At 40.2% G+C, this 12,259-nt stretch overlaps 1 protein-coding gene across 2 annotated transcripts in view; it reads left to right on the forward strand.

The window, feature by feature from the left end:
* The window catches only part of LOC121534902 (multidrug resistance-associated protein 5), a 46,172-nt gene that overhangs the window by 9,776 nt on the left and 24,137 nt on the right, over positions 1-12,259 (forward strand). For both annotated transcript variants that reach the window (XM_041841530.2, XM_041841522.2), the window contains exons 6-10: positions 6,867-7,040; positions 8,088-8,235; positions 9,612-9,760; positions 9,962-10,069; positions 10,247-10,603. In XM_041841530.2, coding sequence (XP_041697464.2) covers positions 6,867-7,040; positions 8,088-8,235; positions 9,612-9,760; positions 9,962-10,069; positions 10,247-10,603 — 936 coding nt within the window. The remainder of the gene's footprint in view (positions 1-6,866; positions 7,041-8,087; positions 8,236-9,611; positions 9,761-9,961; positions 10,070-10,246; positions 10,604-12,259) is intronic.

Below are 12,259 nucleotides of genomic sequence, written 5' to 3' on the forward strand. Positions count from 1 at the left end.
CAGTAATGCTATCTGCAAAGGTTAGTTCCAGGTAAATATTGCAATCCTTTAGCCATTCCTGGACCTGTGTCCAAAAACAAGCTACAAATGGACAGAACCAAAACAAATGATCTAATGATTCTATCTCTTCACAGCAAAATCTGCAGAGCTGGGAAGATTGTATCCCCCATATAAATAACATTCTATTGGTAGCAAGAATTTTATATAATAATTTAAATTGAAAGATTCTAATTTTTGAATCCGGTGTCGTTTTGCGTGTCAGTTCATAAACACTATGCCATGGGATCGGTCGTCAAAGATCTCTTCCCAACTATTTTGCAATCTATATGGGACGGCTGTCAATCCTTTGGTCCTTAAGTGAAACTGATATACTTTTTTATTTATCACAGTTTTCCTTAACCAATTATGTTCTTTAATGCAAGGCCGACAGACAAGTTCCTTACTTTCTCCCCCCTTCAACTTTCCTCTTCCACTTTTGCGGTAAGGCTGCAATTATTTGGTTGTAATTTTGGGTAGAGCAGACATTTCCATATGTTTTTGTTAGCTGCATGTGCGACATAACTCCACCAGTCCTACCGATGATATCATTTACGAAGATTATACCTTTTTTAAACATTCTGTCAAAAAACTAAGGTTTTTTGTCAATTAGTATATTTGAATTTAACCACAATATTTGTTGCATTATTTGTTCTGTCGTTTCTGGAGGATTAAATTGAAATTGCAACCAACTTTCTATGGCTTGTTTTAGAAATAGTGACATTTGGGAGATTATTTCCTTTTCAAATAACTGAAAGTGAGAGGTTGTAATCTGAATAAAGGGTAAAAGGCCTTTCTTGAACAGTGGGTGAGACAATCTTACTAATTTGCTTGAGAACCAGTTCGGATTTAAGTATAACTTTTGGATGACTGAAGATTTTAGTGATAGGTCTAATGCTTTAATATTTAATAATTTATGTCCTCCGAATTCATATTCATTATATAAATATGCTCTTTTAATTTTGTCTGGCTTGCCGTTCCAAATAAAATTGAATATTTTTTTCTCATATAATTTAAAAAACTGTTTGCTAGGCGTAGGCAAGACCATAAGCAAATAGGTAAACTGGGATAATACTAAAGAGTTAATCAGGGTGATTTTTCCACAAATTGACAGGTATTTTCCTTTCCATGGTAGTAAGATCTTATCTATTTTTGCTAACTTTCTATTAAAATTTATTGAAGTGAGATCATTTATTTCCTTTGGGATATGTATTCCGAGTATATCTACATCACCATCAGACCATTTTATTGGTAAACTACATGGTAATGTAAAAATTGTATTTTTTAGTGATCCAATACGTAATATAGTACATTTGTCATAATTTGGTTTTAATCCAGAGAGGTTAGAAAATGTATCTAGATCCTCTATGAGGCTGTGGAGGGATTCTAGTTGTGGATCTAAAAGAAAACATGAATCATCAGCGTACAATGACACCTTTGTTTTTAAGCCCTGTATTTCTAATCCTCTGATATTATTATTGGATCTGATTTTAATAGCTAACATCTCAATGGCCACAATAAATAGATATGCCGATAGTGGACAACCTTGTTTCACTCCTCTTGACAGTTTAAAACTTTCTGAGAAATAGCCATTATTTACTATTTTACACCTAGGGTTACTATACATGATTTTGACCCATTTTATAAGAGATTCTCCAAAATTGAAATGCTCCAGGCATTTATATATAAATTCCAGTCGAACTTTATCAAATGCCTTTTCGAAGTCTGCTATGAATAGCAGGCCTGGTTTCCCATATTTTCCATAGTGTTCTATTGTTTCCAATACTTGCCTTATATTATCTCCAATGTATCTTCCATGTAAAAAACCTGTCTGATTAGAATGAATAATATCCGACAATACCTTTTTTAATTCTATGCGCTATACATTTTGCTAGGATTTTTGCATCACAACACTGAAGTGTAAGTGGCCTCCAATTTTGTAAATGGACTGGATCTTTATATTTTCCACTTGTATCCTGTTTCAGTAATAATGAGATCAGACCTTCTTCTTGAGTGTCAGATAATCTACCATTTACATAGGAGTGGTTAAAACATGCTAATAACGGTCCTCTTAGTATATCAAAAAGGTTTGGTATACCTCGATTGGTATGCCATCCAACCCTGGAGTTTTCCCCGGACTTAAAGTCTTTAATTGCATCCAGAAGTTCCTCCTCTGTAATTTCACCTTCACATGAGTCTTTCTGTGTGGCTGTTAATTTGACATTATCAATAGAAAAAACTCTCTACAATTAGCTTCAGTTAGAGGAGATGGAGGCGACTGAAAAGAAAACATATGCTTAAAATACTTTGTTTCTTCCTTCAAAATATCATTAGGTGAATTATGGGTGACTCCGTCAATTGTAACCAGTTTCATTAAGTTCTTTTTGGTAGCATTCCTATGTTGAAGATTAAAAAAGAATTTTGTGCATTTTTCCCCATATTCCATCCAGTTTGCTTTATTTTTATAATATATTACACTTGATCTTTCTTGAATAAGTTTTTCCATTTCTTTTTGTTTTTCCTCTAATTTATTCTGAGCCTCTATGTTACAGTTTTTATTGCCATCTATCTGTTCTGTTAGACTTTCTATTTCCTTTCTTAGTATAAACTCTTTTGACCTAAATTGCTTTTGTTTTCGAGATGAGTACTGAATTGCATGGCCTCTAAAGGCACATTTAAAGGTGTCCCATACAATAAGGGGATTCGCTGTACCTATGTTATGTTGGAAAAAGTCAGTTATAAATTCCTTTGTTCTAATTATAAATAAATTATCATCTAATAGGCTTTGATTAAATTTCCAATATCCTCGCCCACGTGGAAATTCAGTCAGAGTAATGTATATGCCTATTATATGATGGTCCGACCGCATTCTGTCCCCTATCAACACTTTTTTTTACTTTTGGTGCCAACGAGAATGAGATAAGAAAGAAGTCAAGACGACTAGCTTGATTCAGTCTCCGCCATGTATATCTCACTAGATCAGCATATTTAAGCCTCCATATATCTACTAGTTCTAATGTATCCATGACATTCACAATTTCCTTAAGAGCATGTGGGTGATTGTTTGTGGTGTGATTTCCTTTTCGGTCCATTGAGCTATTTAAAACAGTATTATAATCCCCCACCATAATAATATTGTCTTGAGTTGCTTGCAGGCTTGATAATTTATTATATATATTGTCAAAGAATTGTGGATCATCATTATTTGGTCCGTAAAGGTTAATGAGCCATATCTGTTTATGGTCCAATACCATATTTAAAATAATCCATCTACCTTGCGTATCTATTTGGACAATTTGCACATTCGGATCAAAATTACTATTAATTAATATCATCACCCCTTTTGAATTTCTTTGCCCATGGGAGACGTATATTTCCCCCCCCCATTCTTTTTTCCACGCTACTTCATCTCGAATTGTTGAATGAGTTTCCTGTATACAATAGATATTATATTCCTTCTCTTTGAGCCATGTAAATATTGTTCTTCTTTTGTTATTATCAGCTAAGCCATTACAATTATAACTGGCTATACTTATTTCACCATACACCATAATGAGATACAAGTTTCAAGTCTATTTATCATTATATATGTTTGTAAATTTACCAATAAAAAATAGCGTAATGATTGAGTGTCCATATAGCTGTACCGTGATATTTGCATTGCTACGGAGTAACCCTTCAATTGTTCTCCACTAATTCCCCCGCTAAAGCCCCTCCCCATCCCAAGTTGAGCCGTCATCCCAGTGATCAGCATCCCACCCACGTCCCTCCTATCCCTAAGGCCCCGAGAGGCCAGGACCCATCCATCGAAAACAGCACACAGTGCCACCCACAAAACAGAAGCAGGTTAACCACCAAAAGCATTTCCAATGCTTTCACCTCTATATATATATATCTATATAACTATTTTTTTTTTTTTAATTATGCATATCCTATTTTCCATCATTATCAATTAATATGCGTAATAATGTCGGCAGTTCACGCATAGGATTCTAACATATAACCAGGATTGCCATTGTATTACATTTAATTCATTGACAAGCAATTATTATCCTAGCAAATAATTCCCGCGGTCCATCCCATACCCCCCCCCCAACATCCCCCCCCACCCCCACAACAGATGCCAGACAAGCACACACGCACATACTCACATACTCCAACACACTCAACCCCCCTCCTCCACAATCCACCATAAAATCCGATACTCAACGGTTGTTATATCCCAGAGCCCAACTCGAGAAATAACTTGATCTACGAGTGCACATACAGTTAAAGCTGATTGAGAAAGCATGCAGATTGAGCAGAAATTGATAACAATGTGAGATTTGATTAATCTACTTAATCTATGTCAAGTCCTAGGTGATGGAGATCAGATCCACCCTCTTCACCTGAGACACAAACACTCTGATCCCCTGTTGTAACCATTTTCCCAAGCATCTCCATGCGGTCAGACCTTTGATTATTTTGTGCCACCTGGGCCACAATGATAAACCCCCCTCTCTGATTGTCCGAGTGTGACCCCCTCCCCATGGGTTACTGCAGCCAGTGTTGCCAGCACTGCCACTACCTGGGTGGGCGTACCCCACCGGAATCCCCACCGGCTAGGTAAAAGGTCGTCAAGGTTCTCATTAGCAGCTTTGAGAATTTCCTTGTATATTATGCTCTCCCATCAGGGGGCTCTGGCTTTGTAGGACCAACCCTGCCAGGCAGGCTCAGAATCTTGAGGGGGCGGTGCTGCTCAAGTAGGTCTCTGACCGCATTTATTTTTCTGTTTAGGCTGCATATTCACAGCAGGTCCATAAAATAGATGGGAACTTCTCTTTGGTGTATGGGTCACTCAGGTGGGTGTCCAGGTTATAGGATTAGGGATCTTTCCATCATGATAGGACAATTAATAATTAGATTAGATGTATACTATATTTAAAAATGTATATCCCTCATCTACACAAAATTGAAAGCTCTCTCTCTCACTACCCCTGTTCATAGACCCCCGGTCGGCTCTGGGATATGCAACCATTTCCCCTCTCACTCACTTAACGCCGCACCTTTTCAAACACAAAAATGCACACCACATGGTTGACTGCGGAAGAAATGGGCCGAGCGTGCAAACGCACCCGCATCCACATCTGCTGCAAGGGGGAAAGGACGCCAGAGAGAACACAGGACCAACCACAACAACCATCCGCCAAAACAACAACCTCCCGCCAAAAAATCCATGTTCTAATTATTTGTATATAAAGATGTATTATTCTGCTTGTTATATCGTTTTATCCATTCATAAAATATTATACTTACTATAAATGTTATTTAATATTACAATCCCTATCATTGCTAGTATCAGGTGCTCCAATATTTGACTCCTCTATTACAACTTTTAGAATAGCCATGGAGTAGTCTTTGTGTCTCTGAACATTTGGTTGTCAATATATAATTTATCCACCACTAGTGCAACACGTTTCCCTTTTAATCTGTTTTCCTTGAAGATTGGATACAGAACTTTGCGCCTTTCTACAATCTCCTTCGGGAACTGATCATTCATGCCTATTTTCGTGCCAGCAAGTCTTTTTCCCAGGCTTTTCACCATAGCTTTGTCCTTAAAAAAAGCAAATTTGGCAACGATTGGGCGCTCATATTTCTGTCCTCTTTTTCCGAAACGATGTACACGTTCGAGTTGGATTTTATCGACAGCCTCGAGTGGGATTTGTAGCGCTGTATGCAGGAAGTCCTTCATAATATTCTCTGTTATTTCTCCCTCCTTTTCCTGAATACCCGTAAGTACTAGATTTTCCCTCATCGATCTAGTTTGGATGTCTAGTAAGGCTTCTCTCAGAAGATTGTTCTCCTTTTTTAATTCCCCTAACGTCCGTTTCCATTTTAGAGACTGTCACTTTTATTTCTTTGGTTTCTTTCTCCATTACCAAAGCTTTTTCGTCACTCATTTGAAGACTCGCTTTCAACTCTTTTACGTCTTTACTGACCAATTCTAATATGCCCAATTTGTCATTTATCGACTTCAACAGGTCGCTTTCCACACTTACCATACCCAGTGGTGAAAAGCATATATCATCTGTATCTGTCGATGAATCGCGTTTCCTTTTGGGGATCGGCTCTCCACGCTTGTCTTCAGTCATGCTTGGGTGTTGCTTGTTGTAGTAATATTTGTCGATATATTTCTCTAGCCTTATGATCTTATTTCTGTTATTATCCAGATTGAATTATATTAACTGCGAATATATGAAATGCTAATATTTAGTCTAACTTACTGATTTTGAATATTATGTTTTTATCTTGAGGTGTTTTGTACCGATTTCTATTCAATACGCCATCTTGTTTACGCGTGCCCCGCCCCTTCTACCATCTCAGCAAGTCAAGAATGGAAAAGAAAGCCAACATCTCTGTTCATTGCCATGCCTGGTCCCAAACAGATCTGGGAACAGGCTAGGGTGTTTGTGTGATACCTTCAGTTCTGAAAGTGAAATGCACTTGCACTTCTAGTGGTTACATTGCAGGTGTGTCTCAGATAACAAATAGTTTCATTGGATCAGTTTCATGAAACAAACATAACAATGAAAAAAACTCCCACACACTGCACTCTTGCAAAGTATAATTTAGTATTGTGCCAACGTCTCAGCCTTTTGTCCTTTTTCAAAGCCATGCACTACTGTTGAAATAGTTTGGGGTCAAGTCAAATGTCAGCTTATTCTCATTGCAGCATTTCAGCTTTCTTTGGGTTAATTTCGTTCTCTTCTTTGACTGACTATGTCTTTGTGAAGTAAATGGTCTGTTTCAATGTGTCCTCTATTATTCTGTGTCAATGTCCATACCTACAGCTGATCAACATCTGCTCCAGCGATGGCCAGCGGGTATACGAGGCAGTCTCAGTGGGCTGTCTGCTGGCCGGTGGCCCACTTGTGGGTATCCTGGGTCTGTCCTACACCACTTACTTCCTGGGACCCACTGCATTGGTTGGATCAGCCATCTTCGTCTTCTTCTACCCTGCTATGGTAGGAAGTCCTCCACATACTAACAAAGGAATGCACACCATATGAAAGTGCTGACTAATAAAAAAAATCTGAACGGATATCGAAAGGAAAGTTACACACGCCACTCTCCTCTGACACTGTTTATTTAACTCAGAGGCATCTTAGTGCTACCTTAGCTTCATACAGTTGTAGCTTATGTATAAGGTTTAGTTACTGAACATTTTGTCCACTAAAAAGGTAAACACCATTATTTTGTCAGCAGTGTCCCCACAAATGTTACTTGGAGCGTGATTACACTGAAGTTATCTCACTCTCAGCACTTGGTAATTCATGAATTGTCTTTCCTGTTTATAGTATTAGTCATAAACAGAATCATATTTTCCCATAACTGTAAGAACTAAAGTGAAAGTCCTTCACTTCACAACACAACCTGTTTGTTCCCCTTAACTTCCCCAAAACTCCTTCCCCAAAACTCTCCACCTGCCAGCCTGCCAATCTCCTGTCGACTTTAGTGTTGTTCCTCTTAGAGATTCATTAGCTTCAGTCTGAAGCCTGCCTGTTGGGGACCTTAGTATTGATATGGAAGCTGTTTATAGCCTGTTCCCTGCAGTAACCCTGACGTACAGCTGATGCAATATGGCTGTGTCTGCATCCCAAATGGTACCCTATTCCCTATACAGTGCACTACTTTTGACCAGGGCCCAAGGGGTTCTGCACTCGGGCTCCCGAGTGGCGCAGCGGTCTAAGGCACTGCATCTCAGTGCTAGAGGCGTCACGACAGATCCCCTGGTTCGATTCCAGGCTGTATCACAACCGGCTGTGATTGGGAGTCCCATAGGGCGGCGCACAATTGGCCCAGCGTCCGGGTTTGGCCGGTGTAGGCCGTCATTGTAAATAAGAATTTGTTCTTAACTGACTTGCCTAGTTAAATAAAGGTAAAATAAAAATAAATAAAAAGGGAATAAGGTGCTATTTGGGACATAGACTGTGTCTGCTTTCATTTCCCCCAACTGTCACACACATTTCTCCTCTGTTCCTTCTTTTATTTCTTCTCCCCATCCGGGAAAGATGCTGGCATCGCGTCTCACAGCGTATTTCCGTAAGAAGTGCGTGGTAGTGACTGACCGGCGCGTGAGGCTCATGAACGAGATCCTTGGCTGTATCAAGTTCATCAAGATGTACTGCTGGGAAAACGCTTTCACTCAGAACATTCACAGTGAGTGACTGGTTGCACGCGAACACACACACGGCTTGTATTTTTTGGTCAGGTCACTTGGTCAGGAAAAACACAAGGCCCGAGTCATCATGTTTATGACACAGTGACTCAGCAAAAATCATAATACATGACTCACTTCCTGTTTTGCATCTGGGTTAAGGGAATTATTTCCAACTGAGAATGTGCCACTTCCTTAATTTGACTAATATTGACATTTTCCTCTCGGTTAGGCCAATTCTATTTCAATTCCAGTCAGTCCAAGAAATTCAACCCATTACCTGAAACACATTAGTTCAAATCCTCCAATCATCAATTCAAATTAGACTCATCCCCGGAATTGACCCGGCAACTCCGTTCCCATTAGATTCCATTGGCTTAGATTCCCTCCCTGTCCTTCCGCATTACGCAAGCCCTGATTGGATCCCTGCGCCCCAAGGTTAATTAGAAAAGTGTTTAAAGCTCTTTGATACCTAAAGACCTGCAGAGGGTTGTTCCACTTAGAGGAGATTGAAGAGTTAGAGGGGGGCATTTCTCATGAGGCTCTACATTGTGGATAAGAAGCATTTGGTGCTTTTAATCATGACTGTAATTAGACAGGTGGGACTCATATCCTCATATCAGCCCATCGTTTGGATGATAAAAATAATAATAATACCTATTATTATGATAATTAATTGGACGTTCATCTTAAGGGATATCGGGTGTTTAATATCAAGAATTGTGATATCATTCTCTTCATTAGTGTTATTGTTCATTGACAGCCATATTACACCTGCTGATATCAATATGCATTGCCTTTGTAGCAGTTTCTACAAAGGCAATGCAATTGTAATGTGTTAACTAAGTAGGAGTAAATCTAACAACACTGCAGTGAGTCCCTGGAGAAAAATATGAAATGTGTTAGGAGGAGTGGAGTCATGTTAGTAGCCTTAGCTGTGTGAGAAAAAAATTAACCTTGTCTTGTAGCCAGAGTGCACTGAATGGACTGTTGAATGAAGCAGCCTGCACATACATTTGGGAGATGTACACAAACATGAACACAAGGAGGGCAAGATGGGCACTTGACTTAGACAGCTGCCAATGGCCCACAATTTTAAAAGTCAATTTTATACCGTTTATGGCTGCGAGGCCCAACTTGTCTCTTTTATTTCTATCCATGTCTGGAAGTGTCTGTCTAATGTTGTTTGGGGATGAATACAAAATATACAGTGCCAGACTAAGTTCCTGAAAGACTCACCAGTGGTAATACAAGACGAGCACATTGTCTGTTTTCTGTCTGTGCTCTCTCTCGCTCTCACACGCTCTGTCTGTCTGTCTGTCTGTCTGTCTGTCTGTCTGTCTGTCTGTCTGTCTGTCTGTCTGTCTGTCTGTCCCAGAGGTGCGATCAGAGGAGAGGGGGATATTGGAGAGGGCTGGTTATGTTCAGAGCCTCACAGTGGGCGTGGCTCCCATAGTCGTGGTGATTTCCAGTGTCTGCACATTCACGCTACACATGGCCTTGGGTTATGACCTCACTGCAGCCCAGGTAAGCCCCTCTGTCACTAGCTTTTAAAGAATCAAGTGCTTTTTCAGGAATCGAGTGCTCTTTTCTTAGCCTTTACCGGTAGCTTTTGTTAATGTTTGTGTTTGTATAAAATCCATAGAAAGCTCCCGGTAGCTTTTAAAGAGATGGAATTTCACCAAATTAACTCTACTTGACCCCTCCTCCCTCTGTTGCTCCCTTCAGGCCTTCACCATTGTTGCAGTCTTCAACTCAATGACCTTTGCCCTCAAGGTCACGCCCTTGGCTGTAAGAGCTTTATCAGAGGGTTCTGTGGCAGTCAACCGATTTCAGGTAGAAGAAATACAGATGAGATCGTTGTACAAAAATTGGGAATGATTGTGGGACTAAGTCAACTAGCATTCAGTCAGCAAGGACTGTTGTCAGCACAACACTTAAAAATGGACATATTAATTCATAATCTCCTCATGCAAATATTCAATGTCCATCTTATCATATCTGTGTCAACAGAGACTCTTTTTGATGGAGGACCGAGAGGTTGTAATGGCCAAAACGGACAACCCTATGAATTCCGTGGAGTTCCGTGACGCCACGTTGGCTTGGGAGAAGGCCAAAGCTCCCGCCAAAGCCATCACTGTCCCCAAGAAGAAAAGAGGCGGGATGCGACGTGTGCTGCGCAAGGAGAAACTGAGCCTGTATATCATTGCAGAGGAGGGTAAGGGGAACAACGAGGGTCCCAATGGACAAAATCTCCTCACCCACATGGAACAGGAGAGCCCCCAGAGCACCATCTCCTCCACCCAGAGCTCCACCATCCGCCCGCCGCTGCACAAGACCCTGCATCGCATCGATCTGTGCATCAAGAAGGTAAACGTCTCATTTACAAATATACACTACCGTTCAAAAGTTTGGGGTCACTTAGAAATGTCCTTGTTTTTGAAAGAAAAGCACTCCTCTCAGACTGGCCAATAAAAATAAAAGATTAAGATGGACAAACTGAGATAAAGGCTTTTTCTTTGCAACTCTGCCTAGAAGGTCAGCATCCCGGAGTCGCCTCTTCACTGTTGACGTTGAGACTGGTGTTTTGCGGGTACTATTTAATGAAGCTGCCAGTTGAGGACCTGTGAGGCGCCTGTTTCTCAAACTAGACACTCTAATGTATTTGTCATCTTGCTCAGTTGTGCACTGGGGCCTCCCACTCCTCTTTCTATTCTGGTTAGAGCCAGTTTGCGCTGTTCTGTGAAGAGAGTAGTACACAGCGTTGTACGAGATCTTCAGTTTCTTGGCAATTTCACGCATGGAATAGCCTTCATTTCTCAGAACAAGAATAGACTGACGAGTTTCAGAAGAAAGTTATTTGTTTCTGGCCATTTTGAGCCTGTAATCGAACCCACAATTGCTGACGCTCCAGATACTCAACTAGTCTCAAGAAGGCCAGTTTTATTGCTTCTTTAATCAGCACAACCGTTTTCAGCTGTGCTAACATAATTGCAAAATGGTTTTCTAATGATCAATTAGCCTTTTAAAATTATAAACTTGGATTAGCAAACAAAACGTGCCATTGGAACACAGGACTGATGGTTGCTGATAATGGACCTCTGTACGCCTATGTAGATATTCCATAAAAAATCAGCCGTTTCCAGCTATAGTAGCCATTTATAACATTAACAATGTCTACACTGTATTTCTGGTCAATTTTATGTTATTTTAATGGACAAAAAAATTGCTTTTCTTTCGAAAGCAAGGACATTTCTAAGTGACCCCAAACTTTTGAATGGTAGTGTACGCATGCACACATGCACACGCATGCACAAACACACACACACACACTCTAAAGGATCGAGTCACTGGCACTGGACAGATAAATGGATTAATGGCGCCGAAGAAGATGGCAGCCGTTTTACAGCCCTCTAACCAGTTGTACTAATATGTGTGTTTTTTCGTGTTAATTTGTAATTTATTCTGTACATAATGTTTCTGCCACCGTCTCTTATGACCAAAAAGAGTTTCTGGATATCAGGACAGTGATTACTCACCTCGTATTGGACGAAGATTTTTTCTTCAACGAGTCGGACGCGAAGGATATCCTGTAGACACCCGACAAGGCCCAAATCCCCGTCATTCGCGTGAGAAAGAGACGGAGATATCGTGGACGTAGGTCGGGGTGCCTTGTAAGGATCCGATGGCGAGCGAGTAAACTGCCTCTTCCATTAATCCTATTAGCCAATGTTCAATCATTTGAAAATAAATATGATGACCTAAGATTACGGTTATCCTACCAACGGGACATTAAAAACTGTAATTTCTTATGTTTCATCGAGTCGTGGCTGAACGACGACATGGATAACATAAAGCTGGCAGGATATACGCTACATCGGCAGGATAGAACAGCTGACTCCGGTAAGACAATGGGTGGCAGTCTGTGTATATTTGTAAACAACAGCTGGTGCATAAAATCTAATACTAAGGAAGTCTCGAGGTTCTGCTCGCCTGAGGTAGAGTATCTCATGATAAGCTGTAGAC

The sequence above is a fragment of the Coregonus clupeaformis genome, chromosome 2 (assembly GCF_020615455.1).
Source record: "Coregonus clupeaformis isolate EN_2021a chromosome 2, ASM2061545v1, whole genome shotgun sequence".
Lineage (NCBI taxonomy): Eukaryota > Metazoa > Chordata > Actinopteri > Salmoniformes > Salmonidae > Coregonus > Coregonus clupeaformis.